This window comes from Aotus nancymaae, unplaced genomic scaffold, assembly GCF_030222135.1.
Source record: "Aotus nancymaae isolate 86718 unplaced genomic scaffold, 86718_ANA_hifiasm-v0.15.2.pri h1tg000010l, whole genome shotgun sequence".
Classification (NCBI taxonomy): Eukaryota; Metazoa; Chordata; class Mammalia; order Primates; family Aotidae; genus Aotus; species Aotus nancymaae.
Window position 1 is genome coordinate 43,412,624 of NW_026988421.1, and position 23,752 is coordinate 43,436,375.

Consider the following 23,752-nt stretch of genomic DNA (forward strand, 5'->3'; position numbering starts at 1 on the left):
AAGAGATGGGGAGTCAATCTGATGGCTTAGAATTGATACTGAAAAATATTGACAAGATGAATATCAACTAATAATCCCCTTCCACCTTCCCTCTATTCCTTTTTCTTCTTCTTCACTCAAATCAGTTTCCTAGGATTGCCACCTTTTTACTTATGTCACAAGCATATTCCATTAGGCAAGTGGTTCTAAACTGGGGGCAGTTTTGCCCACCCATGGGGTATACTTTTCAAAGTTTGAAGATATTTTTGGTTGTTGCATCTTGGAGGTTGCTACTCGTATCTAACAGGGATGGGCCTGAGATACTGCTAAACATCCTACAATCCACTGGACAGACCCTCACAACCAAGATTGATCTGCTCCAAAATATCAATAGTGTTAAGGTTGAGAAACCCTGCATCAGACTTACAGTTATGTCATGCATTAATTATTATAGTAAATATTTATTGGGCAATCATTGTACCCTAGGCCCAGAAACTAAATGCTCGAGGACAGAGGAAATGACAAGAGGTGAGAAAAACTCATAAATATTATAGTTTAGTGAAGAAAATATGTATTCATTAAATAATCACACAGATTATTTATTGTATAATCGTACAATTATAATATTGATAAATATTATAGGACCATATGGTTGATTTTTAAATCCAAAGTTAGGAATCTAGTTTGAAAGGTGTGCATGCAATTATGAGATGAGCTAAATAAAAGCATTTCTATTTGAAGTTATGGGATGTCATCTCAAGCATAGGTGCTTTTAAAAAATATTTTGAAAAAATAATCTTATATATATATGTCCTACCTGGTTTGATATTGTTGAATTCCTTTTCAATCATCTCCTCAGAGGTAGACAGCATAAGATTTCTTACATATAGGATTTTCACTGAAGACATTGTATCTTCATCAACTTCTACTTCTGGCTCTGCCCAGTCTACTGCAATAGGATGTCCCCATAACTGAATTCTTCCTGTTGAAAATGATTACAATTATGATTAATTATGTAGAAATCAGGACAACATCATCTCAGTTTATACTGATGGTCTTTTAAATTGACCTGACCCTTGAGGTCTTGAATGAGCAAGATGACCATTAAAATTGGTGAGTACTGATCTTAAGAGACATTCCAAATAAATACAGTAGCTGACTAGAAGGGAGTCCTGTGTGACCAGTGGCTTGTTAAGCTTTATATTGATTATAAAGGAACCAGGATGTGGTTTGAGGTTGAAGAGAAATGAAGCAATGAAGAGCACATTTGACTCTGACAACAGCACTCATTGGGTGGAGGTAGTCACTTAAGGTAAGAGAGCAAAAGGGAGAAAGAAAAAGTATGAATTTAGGGCCTAGACATAGAGTCTGACTCCACAGAACATTAAGAAGGTTACTAGGAAGAGTGTTTACTGCTGTTGGAATCTGTGTTGTTGACTAGGCTGGATACCACAATTGAGATGTTAAAAAAATGGTGCTTGGGCAAAGGTGGGTGGGGCTCAGCTATCCTTAGTTTGTTCTCTGTCCCTTACACTTGGTCAAGGCTTAGAACAGCTGTGTTCCCTCTTAATCCTCCTTTACAACATGAATAAATTGGTAATCTGGAGACTTTTTAAAAAAATCCTAATTAAGAAGACAGATGATGAACAATGAAGTGTCTATGATGAGAAATTTAACTCTTCTGAAAAGGGTAGTTGTTCTCCATGGCTACATATATTTTTGTATTCCTATCAATACAATTTATTGAGTGTCTTGTATTATACCATGTGTTTCCAACTCATGTGCCATCTCAGTTCCTTCTCACGGTAACCCTGTGGGGAAGTGAATGGCTCCCAATTTTACAGAATGGGAAATGAACTATAGAGAGGATAACTTTCCCAGACCTGTTCTACTTAACCACCTCTCCTGTTTCTGTTTTTGTTTTTGTTTGGTTTTGTTTCTTGGTGACTCTGCTCCTGTACCCCTACACAGTATAGATCCTGTCAAAGTGATGAGAGGAGGATGAGAGCCAACCCAAGTTCTAAATTTGATAGGAAATCTAGTTTGTTTTTCATTCATTGTTTGGGAATAAACTTTATCCTGTAAGCAATACAAATCTTGAGAGAACAAAATGAGGAATTCTCAGTATTGGTAAGGGTTTAGTTGTTTAATTATTACTCATGGGAAGCAATTATTTTCAATCAGAATCCATCTTTATTTTGCTTGAAAAGAAGTCAATGAAAGCATCTGTGGCACTGGCATTCTAAAACCCAAATGAAGAATAGGCATGTCTTAAGAGATAATGGACCCTAGAGAAGCTGGCTCTTGTTACTCTAGCCGTGACTATCTTGTTCTGTATTGCATTCCAGGGGATAGTTTTCCTCATTACTCTTTTCCCTTCTCCTTCTAGGCTTTACATAGATTTTTCATTTGTATTATCCCGAGATCCCCAAGGCTCCCAGTTAACTCTGGTTTTTGTAGCTCAGTAGTTCTCAGCCTTGGTCCCATAATAGATAAAGTTTAAAAAATAATGAAACCTGGGTTCCACCCAATGATGTACTGGAGCTGGTTCCTATCTACTTGCAAAAATAGATTATTAAATTTTTGCATTTTTACTTCCCAGCTTTATTAAGGTATAATTGATTAATCAAAATTGCCTCTATTTATGGTATACAACATGATGTTTTGATATAGGTATACATTGTAAAATGATTAAATGAAACTAATTAACATATCCATCATCTCACATATATTTTTTTCCAGTGGTGATAACATTTAAGATCTACTCTCTTAGCAATTTTCAAGTATACAAATACTTTAGCTATAGTCATATTATGCAGTAGATTTCCGGAAATTATTCATTTTAATGGAAACTTTGTATCATTTGACCAATATCTCCCCATACCTCTGCCCTTAGCCCTGGTAAACACCATTCTACACTTTGCTTATATGAATTCAACTTTTTAGATTCCACATATAAATGAGGTCATGTCATATTTGTCTTTCTGTGCCTGGCTTATTTCACTTAATATAATGTCCTCCAGGCTCATCCATGTCGTTGCAAATGATAGAATTTTTTTCCATATAAAGGCTGAATAGTATTTCATTGTAACTAATAAACGAGCTCAGTACAGCTGCAAAATACAAAACCAACATATATAAATAAGTAGCCTTTCTATACACTAATAACAAGAAATCAAGGAAACTGAAAAAAATCAAGAAAACAATCTAATTTATAAGATCATCCCCCAAGAAAATACTTAGAAATAAATTTAACCAAGAAGATGAAAGATATATATAATCAAAAACTATAAAATATTGATAAAAAATTAAAGAAACCAATAAATGGAAAAATATCCTATGTTCATGGATTGGAGGCATTATTATTGTTAAAAGTTTCATGCTATCCAGAGCAATCTACAGATTCAATGAAATCTTTATCGAAATTCCAGTTACATTTTTCATAGAAATTTTTTCATAGAAGACAATCCTAAAATTTGTATGGGACCACAAAGGATCCTAGCCAAAGCAATCTGAACAAAAAGAAAAAAGCTGGGATCATCACACTACTTGATTTCAAAATATACTACAAAGCAATAGTAATCAAAACAGTATGATACTGGCATAAAAACAGATAAGACATTTATGCCAATGAAACAAAATAGAGTCCAGAAATAAATCCACACATTTATGGTCAATTATTCTTTGACAAAGGTGCCAAGAACACACAATGGGGAAGAAACAGCCTCTTTAACAAACTGGTGTAAGGAAAACTGGATATCCATATGCAGAATAATGAAATGGGACCCTTATCTTACAACATACACAAAAGTCAAGTTAAAATGGAATAAAGACTTAAATGTAAGACCTGAAACTGTAAAACTACTAGAAAAAAAAACATAAAGAAAAGTTTCTTGACATTGGTCTGGGCAATAATTTTTTGGCTATAACCCCCAAAGCACAGGCAATGAAAGCAAAAATAGATGAATGGGATTGCATCAAACTAAAGTTTCTTCACAGCAAAGGAAACAATCAGTGGAGTGAAGAGATAACCTAAGGAATGGGAGAAAATATTTACAAAGCATATATTCAGTAAGGAGTTAATATCCCAAATATATAAGGAACTCAAACAATCAATAGTAGGAAAACAAATAACCCAAATAAAAATGCACAAAAGGCTGGGCGCAGTGGCTCATGCCTGTAATCTCAGCACTTTGGGAGGCTGAGATGGGCAGATCACCTGTCTGAGACCAGCTTGACTAACATGGAGAAACCCTGTCTCTACTAAAAATACAAAATTAGCTGGGCATGATGGTGCATGCCTGTAATCCCAGCTACTCAGGAGGTTGAGGCAGGAGAGTCACTTGAGCCCGGGAAGTAGAGGTTGCGGTGAGCCGAGATCGTGCCACTGCACTCTAGCCTGAGCAACAAGAGCGAAATTTAATTTCAAATTAAAAAAAAAAATTGGCAAAGGATTTGAATAGACATACCTCAAAAGAAGAAATATAAATGGCCAACAGGTATATGAAAAAATGCTCAACAACCCTAATCATCAGGGAAATATAAATCAAAAGGAAAATGAGTTATCACCTCACACCTGGTAGAATGGCCATTATCAAAAAGATCAAAGATAACAATGTTGGCCAGGATTTGGAGAAACAGGAATACTTGCACACTGTTGGTAGTAGCATAAGTTGGTACAGCCACTATGGAAAATAATATGGAGATTCTCCCAAAAAATAAAAATAGAGTTACCATATGATCCTCCAATTGCTGTACTGGGTTTATATTCCCCCCAAATGAAATCATTATGTTAAAGAGATACTGTATTTCCATGTTTATTGAAGCATTATTCACAAACATCACAATATGGAATCATCCTAAATATTCATCAACAGATAAATGAATAAAAAAAGCATCAGAATTTTGTGAGCCAATTGAAGTCACATTGGTAGCTTGAAATCAGCAACAGTGGGAGTGTTAATACCATGGAAGTTGGCAAATACTACAAATCAGGGCTTTTGGTTTTTCCCCTGGGAGCTGGCTGTTAAAGATTTACCAGCTCATTACTGACCTCTGGACTGCCCCTCCCAATTCTGATATAAGTGGGTTGGATCTCGGGATTTTTAAAAGTAGCTCAGTTAATTTTAAAATGCAGCCACAGTTGAGTACTACTGCTCTAGCTTTATTCTTCTCAGCCTAGGACCATGAAGAGCTGCATATGGCTAAGGGAACAGAAATGAGAAGGTATAGGAAGCAGTGATTTCCACCAACATCCTTGTGAAGGCTCTTGGTAGAAATGAGTGTTACAGAATGATATGAGAACACGAGCTTGAAGTAAGACAAGTTCAAATGTCAGAACAACGATCCTGGCTAGAAAACATATCCTTTCTATCTTCATTTTCCTTATCTATGGCCTACTATTGTTGTGAAGTAAAGAAAAGATGATGCAGATAAAAGACTTAATAACTTTTACATGATTCAACAATATGCTCTCCTTTTGATTTTTTTGCCTGTTTTTATATATGTATAGTTTTCTCAGAATATGCACTCTTTGAGTGCAATGGTTAAGTACTATTTTTTTTTTATTTTAGAATCTCTCATTTCATTCAGAAGGGAGCAATATATGTTCTAAATACTTAATAAATATTTACCGACCGAGCGGTTCCCAGGTAATCCTATTTACATGCCATGAAGATGAATACCCAGTATCATTAGCTGATAGATTTAGCAGTGAATCACAAAATTTGAAGAATAGAATCATCTGGAAAACTTAAAACACCAGTACCCCAAACTTATACCCCAGTGAAGCAGATTCAGTTGATTAGAAGCTGATATGGGCACTGATATTGTTTGAAAACATCAGGTAATTCCAACGTGCAGCCCAGGATGGAAAATCATTTAGTCAAATCATGGGTTTTCAAATGTGCCTGGGAGCTTGTTGTAAATGCAAATTACCTGGCCCCACACCAGACCTACTCAATCAAGAACTCTCGTGGTGGGATCTAGCAATCTGTGCCCTAACAAGTTCTCCAGGTGATGCTGATGCAGCCTGAAGTTGAGAATCACTACCAGGACTTTCTTCAGCGCATTCTTAGAATGCCTTTCTAATCTCCGAGTGGGACGCAGCAACCTTGTCCTGTAAAGAGCTCAAAAAAGATGAGATTTGTCGAGGGGGACCTGCCACTGTTAAGAGGAGGTAAGTGGCTGGGGAGCAGTTACATCTCTTTAGACAACCATTGTCTCTCTGTCTCCAAGTCTGGGTCAATTAAGAAAGAAAAGTTTCTTGTGGTCCTCACTTATCATTTTTCTTAACAGTCTCCTTGTTCTTTAAAACTGGGTTCTTCAGAGGGTTGGAAACTACAGAATTCCTTTGTTGTGTGTGAGTGTGCAGTGTGTTAACAGGTAGAGTGATCCAAACGGGTGCTAGGTTTTGTTCTGAGATCTCATTAGAGGTGAAGGAGTTTGCTCTGGCTGGCTTACTCACCACTGTGCTTCATCTTGTTAGTTTGCGGATGAGTTAGTTGCTGACTAAAATCCAGCTGAGTGAAATCCACCTGAGACTGGCTCAAAGGGCCACAGGTAACGGGGTTTGCCTTGGATCATGGTGAATATGGGTAGTGGATGGGGAGGGGCGATAGCCTCCCTATGGTGTATCCTGGACAGAGAATCCACAAAGAAAAGTCAGGACTGTGGGTGGAAGCTTAATAAAGTGCTTGAGAATTTCTGAAGCTTATCTGATAGGCCCTGGCCAGCCTAGTCAGCTTGACTTACATAAAGGAGTTCCTTTGATGGGCCAGTGTGCCACTTTCTTTGGAGAGATAGGGACGTTTTCAGGAGGTTGAGCTTCTCAGGAGTACTGGTTTGTCTTGACCCTGGAAACTGTCTTTCACTTGTTTTGGACCCTCTTTCACTGTCCTACTCCCCCACACTCAAAATGATTTCACATATCTGTTTTTACAGATAATAAATGCTTCCTGCATTGAGGGAGAAAAGTGATTAATTTGGGCTGGAATACTGGAGGCAGGTTTCTCCAGAAGGTGCTGGCTGAGCTGGGGTGAATGTCACAAGTGAAGAAGGGACAGGTATTCCTAGGAGAGGATACAGCATTAGGAATAAAGGAGACAGATATAAGCATGGCAGTGTCCAGGTCATTGAGGTGTCTGTCTTGACAGAAGAAAGAGTTTTTATTGGGAAATAGAAGGTAGGAAATATGATCACAAAAGAACAGGGAATGAATAAAAGGTCTTGAATAATGAAATCACATATTTAGTTCTTATCTCATATGCAGCAAGGAGTTATGAATATTTTTGAACTGGCCAATGAATGACACCATTCATCCTGTAGAGAGAGATTGAATTCCTACTATTTTGGAAATATTAATCTGGTCGTAATGTTCAGGGAGGAGTAGGCAGAGGGTGGGGCACAGGGAAAAGAAGTCAGAGCTGGGAGAATAATTAGATTTTGAAAAAACTGTGTAAGACTTAGAACGTGTGTGTTTAGACTTCAATGGTGGCCTGATAACAGGATGGATACAAAAGACTTTTCAATGGTAGGGTTGTTGATGTTGAAGAAGAAAGAAGAGTTAAAGCAGATCGCAAAATATTATGTCCAGATCACCAGGAGGTATGCCCCCCCGAGGAGTTTTAGTGAGTTTGTCTATGGGCCTGTGACTTGGATGACTTGACTACTGGCCAGTGAAGAAGGACAAAGTTGTGAATGAAAGATTCAACATTAAAACTATCTACCTCTTTAAAAGATTCGGCAATCTTCAAGAACTGTCTCCTTTTGTTTTCACTTTAAGCTGCCTTCCTGAAGATATTATTGAAAAATCTTCCCCAAGCTAGAAGCTGTCTCCCAATTTTCAAAATTTCTAGGGGGCTGATCTACTATTGATTTATTTTGAAGAGTGTGTACAAAGGCAACATAAATGTGGATGTCTTTGTTGTGGTTGTTTTGCTTGGAATTCTGGTGGCTCTCCCATAATTTTCATGAGAAAAGTTCATTCCAATGTGTTCAGTCCGTCATTCTTGAAATCTTCTTATTTTAATATTCATTTTAAAACCTGTGTAAGTTGTAGTTAATGTTTTAGAATAAGCCAAGAACTGTAAAAATTTGTCCTAAGTTGATCTGATCAAGGCAGTGTTGTGGTGGATGGAGTCTTTTAAACTTAGAATTTGATACTTATCGACCAAATGGGACCTATCCTGTGGTTGTAGTAACTAACATATAAAGGTGCCTTCCTAAGGAGAGCTTTTATCTCTTTTCTCTCAAATTAGACAGAAATTATTAGACAACGGGGAGTCATAATGAAAGTATGTCACCTAGTTGTCATTGGGATAATGTATCACTTGAGGTGTATTATTTCTACATTCTAATGGATAATATACCCTATTTCTAATAAGCCTGATAACAAAATCTATACACAAAAGTAACTGTGATTGATATATTTCATTTTAAGAAGACTCTGTATTCATTATAGGATTGCTGTCATTTGAAGTTCTGGGTTTCTTCAATGCATGTAAATTAGCCTCAGTGCACAGAATGAATATTTTTCAAAACCAAGTCTTTGAAAACTTCAGGGAATGGAATCAACTGTGAGATAGTGAAGAAGGCTAAAAAGTTTAAAATATAATATAATGAAAGTTAGAGAGCCAACAAAAAACAAAAAATTAAAAATGCTGATTTTCTTTGCGGAGGCAGGCAGGGTAGAGTGGAGAAGTCCCATCTTTGAGGAGGGGATTGCTAACCTGGTAACAGTTTCCTCCTTGCCATGGCAGCTGCTCGATGACTCTCATACTCCACAAAGGCAAAGCCCCGGTTTTTGGTTTTATCTGCAGCGCTTGGGTAGACGATGACATCGACAACACCTTCAGTAACCTTTTTCATCTCTGATAAGATTTCTTCTCTCTTTTTGGTTTTTGGGATGCCCCCAACAAATAATCGGCAGTTGTCCACGCTGGCACAAACCCCTAAGAGACGCCCATTTCTGCAAAAAGAGCAGGGAGTTTTGGTTGATGAGAATCCTTGTAGGATTCAGGTTGAAAATGGATGGCCCTGGACCAGATATGGCCTGCAGATGTGGGATGTTTGGTCTTCATAGTGTTGAAACCATTTTTGGAGAGTTGTGGCTTCTTTTGCAAGCTTATTACGTGTGTCAATATGTGCTCTACATCATTTGAAGCTGAGTAGCATCTACTTTCTTTAGGCTAGATGTAGATTCAAGAGTTGTCAGTCCTCACCACTCCCTAAAGCATCCCCAGCACTGAGGCCCCTACACCTAACCCAGGTTACTCAATCCACCTGCCTGGCCCTGCAGTCACTTGAGTTTGCAACACCCAACATTCCCTTTCTTCTGCAGCCAAAGAGAAAAGCTGTTCTGATGTGATCTCTGTTAAAAACAGTCTTTTATACTTGATCACATTTTTACATATTATCTTATCTGGCTCACACAAAGAGACTGTGAGATGGGTAGAGTAGATGTTATTTCCACTGACAGATAAACTTGAGACTCCAAAAAATTAGAAGACTTACTTAAAATGTTATAGATTTTAAGGAATGAAACCTAGCTCTGGGATCTCAGTCCCTGTTTCTTCCACTGTACAGAGTTGCTTCTTAGCAAGTTGAGGTATGTACACCTTCACTGGCAGAGTATATATTAATTAAACTATTCTGGAGAATGTTTGACAAAATGTATCAAGAGTCTTAAATATGCATAACCTTTGACCAAATAAAGTATCTTTTGGGAATACATCCCTGGAAAATAAAAATGAGCATGAGAATTTATGTTTGAGGATATTTATTACTGCTCTTTAAAATAGCCCCCAAATTAGAAATGAGCAAAATACTTCACAGTAAAGAACTGGTTTAGTGCACCTCAACTGAGATGTTATTGGCTTTGGGATTAGACATTTTCTCATTGTATACCATAGTATGTTTATCATCTCTAGTTCTTGCTCACTACATGCTGATAGTGACCAATTGGATCATTCAAAAATGTCTGTCCACCTTTCTAAATGTCCCCTTGGGTGGACAGTCCTGCTCCTGGCTGAGAATCACTGGTAAACAAAAGATAGGCATTCATACCATCGCATGCTCTGCAGCCATTAAAAAGAGTAATGTAGAAGAATATTTATTGGTTTTAAAAAACAGTTCACACTATGCTGCTAGGTTTTAAAAAGCTATAAAATAAGTATATGAGAAGGCCATTTTGATTAAAAATGTATGGAAAAATCTGGAAAGACAATAAAATATCAACATAGTGGTTATTTTGGGGCAATGGGGTTACAGAGAAATGGTTTTAACTTTTATTACTTCATGCTTTTTGATGTTTTCCATGTGTTACATATTCAGCTATATGACTTTTGTAATAACACTAAGTTATTAAAAATGGGTAAAGTATGCGTAGCAGAAATGATTCATTTGCCATGAATAAAAGCTCTTGGCCAGGTGAGTGGATGACTGCTCTGATTTCCATGGAGCAAGTGGCTCTTGGTTGTGTGGCAGGTTTTCTGACCAGGGTTAGGCCACTGTCCTAGCTGTTTCCTATGCTGAGGAACCAAGGACCATGTGTCAGATCTGGGACAGGTCCATCTCAGTCTAGTAAGAATTGTGCCAGGAGTGTGGTTCTCGTGGAGAGGGAAGGGTTGATAAAATAATCTTCCAAGTTTTTTTTTTTTTAACTTTACTTAGAAAACACCAAAACCTTATTTTCCACAGCATTAATGTATTTAGACATTATATTATTTTTGATAGTTAGGGGTCTGTTCATACATCAGTTACCAGCAGGGGGAGCCTAAAATTCCATATTTTATTTTTAAAGGGTTGTGTTTTGTCAGGCACCTTTCCCGGAATTATTTAGAGACAAAGAGCCATCTCCTCTCAAAAGCTGAGGGCACAACTTTAATGTCTCTAGAAGCCAGACATTTAGATGATGATCAGTGAATATTTGATGAAGTAGAAGCTGATATGATGATATGTGGGAGAGAAACGATGGATAAAAGCAAATTGAAGGTTTCTTCTCTGCAAAAAAAGTTCTCTCTCTGGTCAGACAGACCCAAGGCAGTGGAATTAGGTGAGGCTGTCTAGGGGTGTTTATTCTGGCATGTCATATTCCATTTGTCCTACCCGCTAATTTTTAAGGCAACACTCTGCCTTTACCTTGCTTCTGGCATCCAACCTGTGCTTTGACTGGAATCCTGGCCAGTAACTTTCTCTTCCTAATTTCTTTGTCATATTTTTCCTTTTCTTTTCCCTTCTCCTTCTCCAACATCACCATAGCCTTCTGCAAACATTCATAGAGCACCTAGTATGTGTCAGCACTGAGATTTATGTACATTATCTCATTTATTTTTCAAAACACCATATATTTTTATCTTTATTTTATAGACAAAGATGCTAAAGTTCACAGAGAATACTGTTAATTATCAGTGGCCATGGTGGACTGATTGTATTCATTATTAATATCCTATCTATTGTCCAAAAGCATTTACAGGCCCTAATGGGTAACAATGTGTTAAGTAGGTACCCAAATCCAGTTGATTCCCTACGTAGCCAATTCTACATCCATCTCAACTCAAATACCATTTTGGGAATAACGCTTACTGTTGGGATGTCCAGGTTCCACGAAAGACCAAGGAATGGGGAAACCTTCCAATTCCTGAAATCATAGAACTGTAATATAGCATTTTGTAGCCCTTTCAAAGCACTTCAGTGTATATTCTTTCATATGGTGAATGCTCAGAACATCTCTGTATTCAAGTGCCAATGATAAAAGTGATGATCAAAGAGGTCAAAGGATTTGTCCAAAGGAACCTGGGCTGGACCCCAGGTCTCCTGATTCCTACTGCAAACAATCCCCCACACACCACAGAAAGCTCTTTGGGTCCATGGAGGCACCTGTGGGAGGGAAACCTCCTTTATGTTTTCTCCAAGACTCTCTTCTAGAATCTAATCTTGGAACTGAACGGTTAGACTACTAGTAGTTGCCAAATCCGATTGATCTCCTGTGGCTAGGGAGCTTGTAACAAAATGAGCCAGTAGTGAATTGATTTACAGAAATGTAAGGATAATGTATGACTCCTTTTGGGTCTACAGAAAGTGAGAGAAAAGTGATTGTGGTAAATCTGTTCTTTCTGCATTCATCAAATTTAGGATCCACTCATTTTAAGGCACAATTTTGTTTCAGAAAGGGAATAGATGTTTAAAGGAAAACTGCATCTAGAATTGATAAACTGTGCTAAAATATAGTTTTTTAAAAAATAATTTGCCAACTTATTACCATGTTTCAAACACTGGATTAAGCACTGTAAAGCTGTTATAGTATCCCTGCAACAAACCTATGAAATAGATAGTATCCCCATTTTATAGAGAGGAAATTGAGGCTGAGAGAGGTAAAGTTACTTGCTGGCACTCAAATGAAGCATGGCTGACTCCAAAACTGTTGCTTTTTAACTGCTGTGCTAATCTTCCTCATGCATGGCTCATGGCTTCCTTTAAGAAAGAACTTATGACAGTTCTCTCTCCAAGTGAAGATTTTAGAAATCAGACAATTTTATGATGTCAGTTCTGTTTCTAGTTTATAAAAACTGGTTATTGGTTGCACACAGTCAGTCGCATCCAGGAACTGTCCTTAAGTCCCATGGTCTTAACTACTATCTATTTTAGCTGCCCTGCAAATTTATATTCCAACTATGACCTGTCTCCTGACTCCACTACAATGCAGTCACCTTCTCAATACCTCCCCTGGGATGTCCAGTGTGCATCTCAAATGTAAACTGCCCCAAAGAGTCCTTCCTGTGGACTAAATATTTACTTATCCATTGCAATGGCACTAACAAGGTCACAGATACTTGGACCCAAATCCGAGGTTTCCTCCCTGAATTCTGAATTATCTCACAGTCTAAATCCAGAATCTAGCCAGTTTTGTGTACTCAATCTCCAAAATATATCCCAGATCTCACCCTTTCTTATCTTGTCCACCACTGACCCCCTCATCCAACTACCACCCTCTCTTGTCCAGATCTAGACAACTGTAGTAGCCTTCTAACTGGTGTCCTCTTTCAAACCTCACCTGCTATAGTACCTTCTCCACCAAACAGCAGAGGAATGTTTTAAAAACTGTAAATGTAATCAAAACTCTTTCCTCCCTTCTATTAGAAGAAAATTCAAATTCTTCACCACAGAGGATTCTGTACTTCATCTGTACTTTCTCACAGAGTACACAGCTCTCCAACTGTATTGCTTTCAGTTCTCCTGTCTTTACCTTTGCTGGCTGCATGGGCTTGCTTTCTGCCCCTCAAACATATCACACTTGTTTTCACTTTGGGAACTTTGCACTTGATGTGCTCTCCTTTCCTGAAATAACCTTCCCAAGATCCGAGTGTCATGACTGGCTCTTTTCATTCAAGTATCAGGTTAAGTTTCACTCTCCCAGAGAGTATTTTCTTAAATAACCCACCTCCTCACACTACTTTATAACATTCCTTGTTTGATTTTTTCATACTATTTTAAGTAATCTTAGATATTTGCTCTGTGATTAGGAAATTATACCTTGATATATTCCCAATATTTTGAACAATGCCTAATATATATTTATGAAATAGGTAAATTATTGTTTTGTTTCTTTGAACACTCATAGAACTTAGATATTAAGTAAATATTTAGTCATATTTATTTTTACAAAAAACATACATTTTATTTCTGGCTTGGCTTCTATTTTGGCATATACCATATTAGATAAACTTGACAGAAAAACAGATACAGGTGCATTGTCTGTTTCACTTTTAATCTAGAAGAGGTAAAGCTTACCTAATTTCATAATTATTAAGTTGCTTGATTGCATTCTTGGCTTCCAGTTTATTTGAGAATGTTACAAATGCATATCCTCTATTGTTGCCATTAAAATCCATCATCATTCTCATTTCATAAATTTTACCGATCTGTAAGTAATAGAAATAGAAAATTTATATTTATACGTTTGTACTTCTGAATGTGTGTATGTGCTGATGCAGACACACACACACACACATACACAAACACAAACACAGTGTTTTCTGAATTTTGTCTCCTGCTAGTACTAATTGGCATTTGCAATGTGGAATGGTTTGCATATTTTCATGTGGGTTCAGATCAGTTATCTGATTCATGAGAGATGTCAAGTTAAATAAAATGTGTACAAGTAACATTTTAGCCTGAGTTAATAGAATGTGTTTTTGTTAGAGCAAATGACCTTCCATCACATAATTATCTGAAACATCTCAGAGACATGAAAATACATTTAATCATAAGTATAATTTCTTACACCTGTAATTCCAGCATTTTGGGAGGCCAAGGCAGGTGGATTGCCTGACCCTGGGAGTTTGAAACCAGTTTGGGCAAGATGGTGACACCCTGTGTCTACAAAAAATACAAAAATTAGCTAGCGTGGTGGTCCATGCTTGTGTCCCAGCCACTTAGAAGGCTGAGGTGGGAGAATTGCTTGAGCCCAGGCAATTAAGGCTGCAGGGATCCAGAACTGTGCCACTGCAATCCAGCCTGGAAAACAGAGCAAGACACTGTCTCTAAAAAAAGTATAATTTCTTGATGTATATGTCCATGTCCTCTAAATTGTCCTCTGAAATCCATAGTTTAATGTCCAGTTGTTCCTATTCTATCATTGATGTTTAAAACAAAAACCAAGATGCTCATTTGCCAAACTAACTTCTTAACTTCTTCAAAATACCTCTTAGAAACCAGTATTTTGTGCTAAGGAAGGGAAGAAATACCACAAAATAGAACAAAAAGGTTAAACATTTCATTTTAAGAAACTTAAAGGCACAGATTTCACATCAATTCAGATTTTATATTATGCAAACATGAAATAAACCACCATGTTACACAAATATGTGCTAGTGATTGTTTAGATTTTACACTTCTCTCCAAATGTAACACTCACATTGCATTTCTTATCTAGATGTATACAGACAGCACTTTTCCTCAGCCGTGACATCAAAGTGGACACAGATATGTTTCAGGGGATGATCTGGGAGCCTTGTCATTTTCTCAGTCTGCTGGCTGAATGTAAATGCTAGCCTAAATACTACTAACTCAGGGCCAGGGCCTCCAGAGCAGGATAGTACTCTACTCCCCTGGCTATCATGACTCTACTTGCCCTTATGATACTCCCTTTTACCCCCATGACTGTCCTGCAGCAATCTAGACTGAGCAATTTACTATTGCTGGCTGCTGTAAGAAGGGTTGCCCAAATAAATATGATGGGGCATGTCTCAGAGAAGTGTCGTTAAGCACACGCCATTACCTTTGTGGCTGGTCACTTCTCAGCTCAGCCTTAGCTACCCCACCCCCAGTTCTTCAGTAATGAACACCTATTTTTTTTTTTTCTGGGCTCATTAGGAAAGATTTGAGCATGTTTCATCTCTATGTTTCAGGTTTTCTTGATGCTCATTTTCAGATTCAGTAGATAAGATTCTTATAGAATTAAGTCCTCATTATTTGTCCTCATGCCAAGAGGGATTGTATGTGTAAAATTAGGTGCAGTTCTGAATCTGAGGCTGTTAGACATACACACAGACAAAATTGATTTTGGCATTTAGACAGAGAGCTAAATTCTCATATTTACTAAAATTTTCGGGAATGTGCTTGTTGCTAAAAACTACTTGGTAAATTATTAAAAATAAAATTTAAATTTGTGTTCTTCCTTTAATTGAAAAGCCATGTTCTTAATATTCTTGATGCATTTAAGTAGATAAAAAAATTTAAACTTGGAGAAGATTTCATTCTGGATTAACGTGTACAGATACATGTTGAGTCATGACAAGCATATACATTCTTTTAAAATGAAAATGTTGTACTTTATAAAACCATTTTAAAATTTCAAGTTGGAGGAATATCTAATTTTAGACAGGGTGTTGTAGTGTTATTATAGATGGATAGACACATTGAATTTGTAGTTAGATGGCAAAGATTGGGGAACAAGATATAGATTTGAAAGTCATTAGAAATTGTAGGGATTCAAGCTGTCAGTAACAGGACGAGAGCTAGGTCAAAGCACTGATTATAAAGAGACAATCACTAAAAACTTTGTGTATAATTGATGAATGGTAATTGGAATGAAAACAATCATTGACCAAGAAGGATGAGAATGAAGTGAAGAGAATAGGATTTTTCCCTTGAAAGATAATAAAAATTAAATGTTAAATTTGGACTCACTTTTTCACATAATGGTATAAGCTCATCCTCAAAAAGGTCTCGAGGAAGTTTTCCAATAAAAATTTCACAGCCCCTTTCAGGGGGTGCAGCATCCCAGCCAGGTGGAGGGCCACCATATTTTCTTTGTCCATTCTCCTGCAAATCCAGGACAGGTGTGAAGGAGAGGAGAAAACGATAAAGTCTTTAATTCAATTTCCTTGAATATTTTTCAAAATCACTTCACAATAAGGAATGTATCTATCATTGACAAATAATAATAGTTGACTGGTTAAAGGAGAAAAATTAAAACCTTTTATATGGATTATAATACTACACTCTTTGCTTCAGCAGCTTGCTTGAGATAAACATTGTAAAAACTTGTAAAGTGCTAGGCAAGTATAAGGTTTTTCTTTTGTAATTTCATTGAGGTAAGAACACTTAAGAGATCTATTTTCTTAACAAACAAAACAGTGAACAGATTAGGGTAATTAGCATATCCATAAACTCAAACATTTATCATTTCTTTGTGTTGGCAATACAAGGAATAGCCTTCATCTAGCTATTTAAAACTACATATTAATAATATATTATTGTTAACTGTAGTCATCCTGCAGTGCTATAGAACACTACAACTTACTCTGGCTGAGGCAGAAGGATGCCTTGAGCCCAGGAGTTCATTACTATCTTCTACAACTAATATTTTAAGAAATTTTATACTATAAAATCATACATGTTGTGGAAAAAAATATGGTGATATATAAGGTAAAAGAAAAATTCTCCAATGTAACACTCTACCCATCCTTAGATGTAGTTACTGTTAAAAATTTCAGTCTGCCTTTTCAAGTATTTTTCTATGTGTATTTTTAAAAGACATGTTAGTCATTTAAAGACACTGTTTTGTATGATAGTTGTTTTTTAAAATTGAAGTAAAGCAGCTTGTGGTGTGCCTGTTAAATCTTCATATACATCAACTTGAGTTTTTCTCAATTATTTTCCAAGTGTTAGCACAAAGGCTCTTTGGATCACAGTATTTAATTAATATCTGTGGTGTCTGTGGTCCTGATCACTTTTTTATTTCTAATAATTCATACCAAGTTTTTAAAAATAATAATTTTAAAAGATGTCATATGAGTCTTCTACTTTGCCTGGATTCTTTTTTTTTGTTTCAAACAACTGAATTTTTAAAAATCAAACTGAATATTTAAATTTTTGCCTAGAGAGTTCTTGTATTTTTTTCTTACTCTAACATTCTTGTCTAGTAGCAAAACTTTGATATCACTGAGAAGTCTGAGAAATTGAATTCTTTATGCTTATAGAAAAAAACCAAAACCTTGGTAACTTGGTGGTCTATATCTCAACCAAGAATTACCTTAAAAATGTGCAATTGACATTTTCAGAGACATTAATGGCTTTTAATCATTTACTTATTTTCAAACAAATAGCTATATAGTACTTACTATATGCCAGATACTGCTCTATCATTACTTAATGTCATGGGTTAAGGACTGTTATTATTCCATTTACGTAAGGTGCCAAAGCCCCGATAAATTAAGTAATTTGCCAAGATCACATGGTTGGGAAGTGGAGAAGCCAGAATTCGAACCCAGGCAGTCAGGCATCAAAATTTATCAGCTTAATTTCTGTATTTTGCTCCTTTGATATATGAAAGTCATTTAGAACAGATGCATACATTAAAATATTCCTTATTTGCCTGGCATGGTGACTCATGCTTGTAATCCCAGCACTTTGGGAGGCTGAGGTGGGCAGATAGCTTGAGTCTAGGAGTTTGAGACTAGCCTGGCCAACATGGTGAAATCCCATCTTTACTAAAAATATAAAAATTAGCCAGACATGGTGGCACATGCCTGTAATCCCAGCTAGTTGGGAGACTGAGGCATGAGAAACACTTGAACCCAGGTGAGATTATATCACTGCACTCCAGCCTGGGTGACAGAGCAAGACTCTGTCTCAAAAAAAAAAAATTACTCCTTATTTATGAAAAAATTTATCATGCCATTAAATAGCAAATTCCCTACTACAATTTAAAATCATTTCAATTTCCAATCATTTTATTACATAAAATATTTGGAAGAATGTATCTCATATTTCTAATGACAAAATCCAAAGTTCAAAACTTTTCAGTGCCAATATGATGCACTGAAATTTCCACAAGTAGAAAATCCCACACCTGACCTCATGTGATGGGTACCCAAAATTATTAAAAGCATTGTATAAAATTACCTTCAGGCTATGTGTATAAGGTATATATGAAATGTAAATGAGTTTCATGTTTATATTTTGGGTCCCATCCCCAAGATATCTTTATTATGCATATGTGAAAATTCTAAAATTAAAAAAAAATCTGAAATCCAAAATACTTCTGGTCCTAAGCAATTTGTACACCAGATACTCAACCTGAATTGCCAAATTACCATCTTCCTCCCTGGGCAAACTCTCCATCTGAGTGACAATGATTCCTCTGAGCCCATTTTTGCATATCTTTGATGTCTGTAACATTTAACAGATTATTAGAATAAATTTACTATACATTTGGTGGCATTTTTACCCTTGCAGTTGAGGACACCAAACTTTCATCACATAATAGGAAAGTGGCAATTCCAGAAATTCTACTTTGAAAAGCTTTGATAGTTTGGAATTAAATAGGTAACCAGCAGATTGACCTTTTAAAATTTATCTTCAACTTTCTTGTATGCTATAATTGCTAAAAATGTCATCCAACTATTTTATGCATATCATGTGTATAGGAGGGTTTATCTGCTTATTATCTGAAGTAATTGACCAGGAAAGCATAGTAATTATCTTTCTGTGTTTTCTATAAACACTTGAAAAAATTCCAAAGAATATTTTTTGAGACTGTAAAGAGATGCCCTGAAGTTCTCTCAGTGGGGGAGAGTTGCTCTGTGAGCCACCCACCGGTCTTGGAATGCACCAGTAGTGGAAGTCCAGACCAATTTAAGGCAGGCACTGGGCATTAGTCATGAGGTTAGAATAGCTGTCCATTACTCAGAAAGGACAGTTGGGCTCTGGGTTGCTAGTATGTCAGGCACTATTTTCATAGTTGAGTTTAAAATAGATAAAGCCTAGTTATAACTGCTTTTTTCCCTCCTAGCTGATATCTTACTCAAGGGAAGCATTCTCCCCAGCAGCACAAATGTATTAATAGTTCAGACTAAAAGAATATAGATTTTTGTTTTTCATGAGACAGTGTTCATTAAACTCTGGAAACATTTATTTTTCTAATCAAAGACTGAGAAACTGTTGTCTCTCTAGAGTCAAATGCAAATAGGTGGAAAATCTTCAGCTATGTAAATGAGCAGTTGAGGACACAATTCTAACTATAAATCCAGTGGCTTTAATTTAAATATTGGATGTTGAGTCTACTCAGTAACTCAGTTAATATGTCAAGAGTACTTGGAAATTTCCTCCTATCACAGATATTTCAAGTCCTTCATGATGGAGCCATAGAGTCTTCAAGAGATTATGTCTACCATCTTCTTGACCTTGGATAAAAACCACACAATCTTCTTCAATAAATGATTCTAAGCAATAAGTCTTAGCATGGAGGTTGAATGAACTGAGTTAATGTTGGCCACTGAGCATTTGATCTTATTATACAGCTGGGGAATCTGGGCAAAAATTGCCTTCTCTTCTAGAACTTAAAAATGGCAGATACTTGATTTTTCCAGCTTTCCTTGCAGCTGGGGCCATCGTGGTTATTGGACAATCATAGTTTCCTTTACTAAACCATGGATAATCATGGTTTCCTTTACTAAAATTTAGTTCTGATGTAAAAATCACAAATGGTGCAAACTTTAATGTTGAGTGTTCTGTGATGGTAGATAACATTTTCTTACCATGACAAATATGTGATGTGGTTTTGGGTGTTGTTCTTAAAAGCTTACCCTTGAATTGTATTCTCCACATCTAAAGTTTCTGTGAACCAATTCCCTTCCAATAAACTCTTTTCTGTTTAGCCAGTCAGAGTTAGCTTCTGTTACTTGGACATGATAGTAATGTCAGCAGAAACAACAACTATCTCCAACTGAATCAGGTATTTTGCCGAGTGTTTTACATTCATTTATTCTTCTCAACAAATCTATGAGGATGCTACTACTATTGCTTTCATTTTATAGATGAGGAATCCAAGGCTTAGAATATGTCCAAATTTATATAAGCAGTAAACAGCAGAGACTAAATATGAAGATGCTTGTAGTCACGTTATCTTTCTTTCATTTTTACATTAACACAATACAGTAATTTTATAGATGAGGAAACTATGTCCAGAGATACATAACGTCTGATATCACAATGGTTTAATTTGTTGTAGAAAACACTAGAATAAAGAACCTATCATTCTATATTTGGTGAACTTTATGGCATATATAGTATTCAAAAATTCTGATGATTATTTTTCTCAGGCTTACCAGCTTCATAAAACCTCGTGTCGTGTGTTACATTTACTTTCCTGTTCAACTTCACCAATCGTGGACACTGGATGATTATTGTTTCCCATAAATAAGCCCATTCATAACTGGAAGGACATTAATTAATGAACCCTCATTCAGCCTGTTTTTTCCTGAGTACTAATTTCAATTTCTTTAATGGCTCTTTGGAAAGTTCATATTTTAAATTTGTAATCATCTTTGTGGTTCTCTTTGGTTCTTTGTTTTTTTTCTCTCTCTCCAAGAGGGAAGAAATTGTGTACTTTTCATAACTAAACGTTTCAGATGTTTTCCTATCCATTTTCTAATTGATCAGGTTTGTTTTTATTCCTGCTCCTGTTCCCTTAGGTCCTGGCCAATCTACCCATGCTTAGTAGCATTTCAAGCCTTTATCAGCTTGCCAGTCACCAGAACCATGCCTAGAACAGTGGTTCTGTGCCCAAACTCTTGTGCATGGTTCTTAAAGTTGACAACAAGGCATTGAGGACATCTCTCTTGACTCTGGCACTTGTGTTTCATGAGTGTATACTGTATTTTTCTAGTTATTGATTTGTGAAATTGAATAAAAGTATTTATTACACATTATTTCTACTGTATTCCACCTATATACTAGATCCTTCATCATGTGATAGATAGTTTAATGAAAGTCTATAGGGCCATAAAATGTACCAACAGGACTCTCTTCGATGTGATTTTACCTTTGGCTCCTTCCACAGATTTTGTTGACTGAGGATAACAAACAGTGCTATAGGGGATATTCATTTTTAAATTGTATATAAAATAATTATCTATTTTGTATAGCTTGTTCACCTTCACATCTTGTTAAAATCAGTGACTTCGTGTTGGTAAAATCTGTTTCTAGACTGGAATTTAGAAAGCAGAATTTATTTGACTTAATATACTGTAGAAGTTGGCATTATTTCTATAAGCTGTTTTCTACAATTTTTATAAAGCATATACAATATGAATGCCAGATATAATGTTACTGAAGTAGAAAGAGTAATAACAATTGTAATATAAAGACTAAATGAGTTGTTGAAATTTATGGAAATATGGAATTAGAAACAAAGACAGGAAAAGCTAGGGTATGAACATAATATTCAAATATTAATTTAGCTTTATCATCATACAGCAAACATGTGAGGATGATATTAGGTAGTTTATAGGTCAATATTTCTTATTTTAATAATTATGGATTTTTTAATGTACATTAGAAAAAGTATAATTAGCCCACAAAACCTATGGGTTTCTACTTACATAAATGAGAAAAAGTTTACTTTTAAAAATAAATGACTAAAAATAGTGAGTTGATTTAATTAATTCTAAATAAATAATATTGGCGGCATGTTTCTATGGCAAAAATCATGAAGAAAGATGCAAATGGCTCTTGACTCTTGAAAATTTATTGATTGATTTTACTTTTTACAGATCCCTGACATTTTATCTTTAAAAAGTGTATGACATGGTTCTTCTGAGGAAACAGCTATTAGTAAATTATGAGTCAACTTCCTGTTTCACTTTGGAAGGTTGACAATTAAAAATCTATTTCCAAGGAAATTAATCCTAATTTCACTTGAAGTTGTTAACTGTCTTATGGAAGCAGAAGCAATTTGTGTTATCAAATTAATGCATTTAATAATATCTTTTAATAATTTCCCTTTATATTTAAGGGATTATTCAGTATCAATGTTTGAAGAATTCAAAAGCAAATAGGCTTTTTAAAATGATGTGTTTTGAAAAGATTTTTATAATGTATGATTTTGGTCCTTCATAAGAATACTGAATTTGAAAATAGACAACATTAGAAAACAAAACATTTTTTTCAAAATTAGAAAACAGAAAACTTTTAGTGTTTTTCAAAATTAGAAAACAAAAAGCATTACTCTGTGTGTGTGTATGTGTTTCTACAAAAGAGAACAAGTAAAATGCCAACTTACTTCTAGACTCTCTGTTTACTTTTTCCAGTAAAGTTTGCATAATGATGGACTGCAAAGCATTATCTCGTTTGTTTGAGTCCGGGAATTGCTGTGCTCATGCTCACTTCTGACTCTGGGCATGTGGCTTGACACACTGCTTCCATCTGTAGGAACCTCTAATTCCTTCCAAGAAGTAATTAGGTGACAACTTTAGTGATTCCTTAATCGGTTTGGGGCTTTTATCCTTTTAGAATATGTAATTTATTCAATAGGCCCATCTAACTTTTTGTTTACTTACAGATACAATTTGCCTTTTTGAATTAACTATTATTATTGCCACTAGATCTGATTAATTTATGCAAAACTTCCCTTGTACAGATAAAGACACAATGAAGAACATTTGGTATGGGTAATTGCTCTTCTATCTTTTCCTAGTTCAACATATGCTAAACATAATCCCATCTAATGCACTGGGGTTGAGGCATGTAAGGAATTTTATACAATCATTCTTCTACTTACAACACCCTTGTGAATTTTAATTTCTGACAAGCTGAGGGACTTGGCAAGCCACTAAATCTTTTCTGATTTTAATTACTTTATCTACAAAGAAGTAGGAGGGTTGACTAGGTAATTGCAGTAGTCCTGCGGGGTGTCAGGATGCTTGTGAAAGGAAGGCTGACTTTGATATCATGTTTAATGGAGGAAAATGTTCATAGGGTGTTTTGTGAGTCAATTGGAGTCTTAAGAGGATATTGTTGTAATTTTAAAAATCAGTGTATCTCCAATTCCATATCCACTTGACATGTATTCTGTTAACTACCTAATGACTTTTTATGCATTGATTCACTTTGTTACTTACAGAAACTTGTACCAAAAAGAAAATATATATTGTCCTTATAAGTGGAATATCAGTATTATTTCTCACAAATGAATGGTAATTATAAAAACAATTGCAAAAGAGGGAAATCATGATCAACTTCTACCTAGACATTGTCCTCTACTAAAAGCTCTAGACCTGCTCTTGGTACTTAAAAAGGCTTGCAGGGCCTGGAGAGGTGTTTAAATCATACCTCCAACAACTAACTTTCCTCACCTGAAAGCCTGAAAGTGTTGAAAGTGGAATAATACTCTCTATATGGGATTGGATATTATTTAATGATGTGGCAAATGTACCATTTAATGTCATCTCGGTTCTCTGCTCAGCACCTCTTCGACAATGTTATAAAG

At 35.9% G+C, this 23,752-nt stretch overlaps 1 protein-coding gene across 5 annotated transcripts in view; it reads right to left on the reverse strand.

The window, feature by feature from the left end:
* Window positions 1-23,752, reverse strand: part of A1CF (APOBEC1 complementation factor) — an 83,441-nt gene that overhangs the window by 25,781 nt on the left and 33,908 nt on the right. For 4 of the 5 annotated variants that reach the window (XM_012467586.2, XM_012467585.2, XM_064374138.1 and 1 more), the window contains 4 exons: window positions 16,168-16,302; window positions 13,768-13,898; window positions 8,709-8,947; window positions 797-961 (listed from right to left, as the gene is read on the reverse strand). In XM_012467586.2, the coding sequence (XP_012323009.2) occupies window positions 797-961; window positions 8,709-8,947; window positions 13,768-13,898; window positions 16,168-16,302 (670 nt within the window). Of the gene's footprint in view, window positions 1-796; window positions 962-8,708; window positions 8,948-13,767; window positions 13,899-16,167; window positions 16,303-18,578; window positions 18,586-22,565; window positions 22,687-23,752 lie in introns of those variants that run through there. The other variant, XM_064374139.1, reaches the window with a different exon arrangement.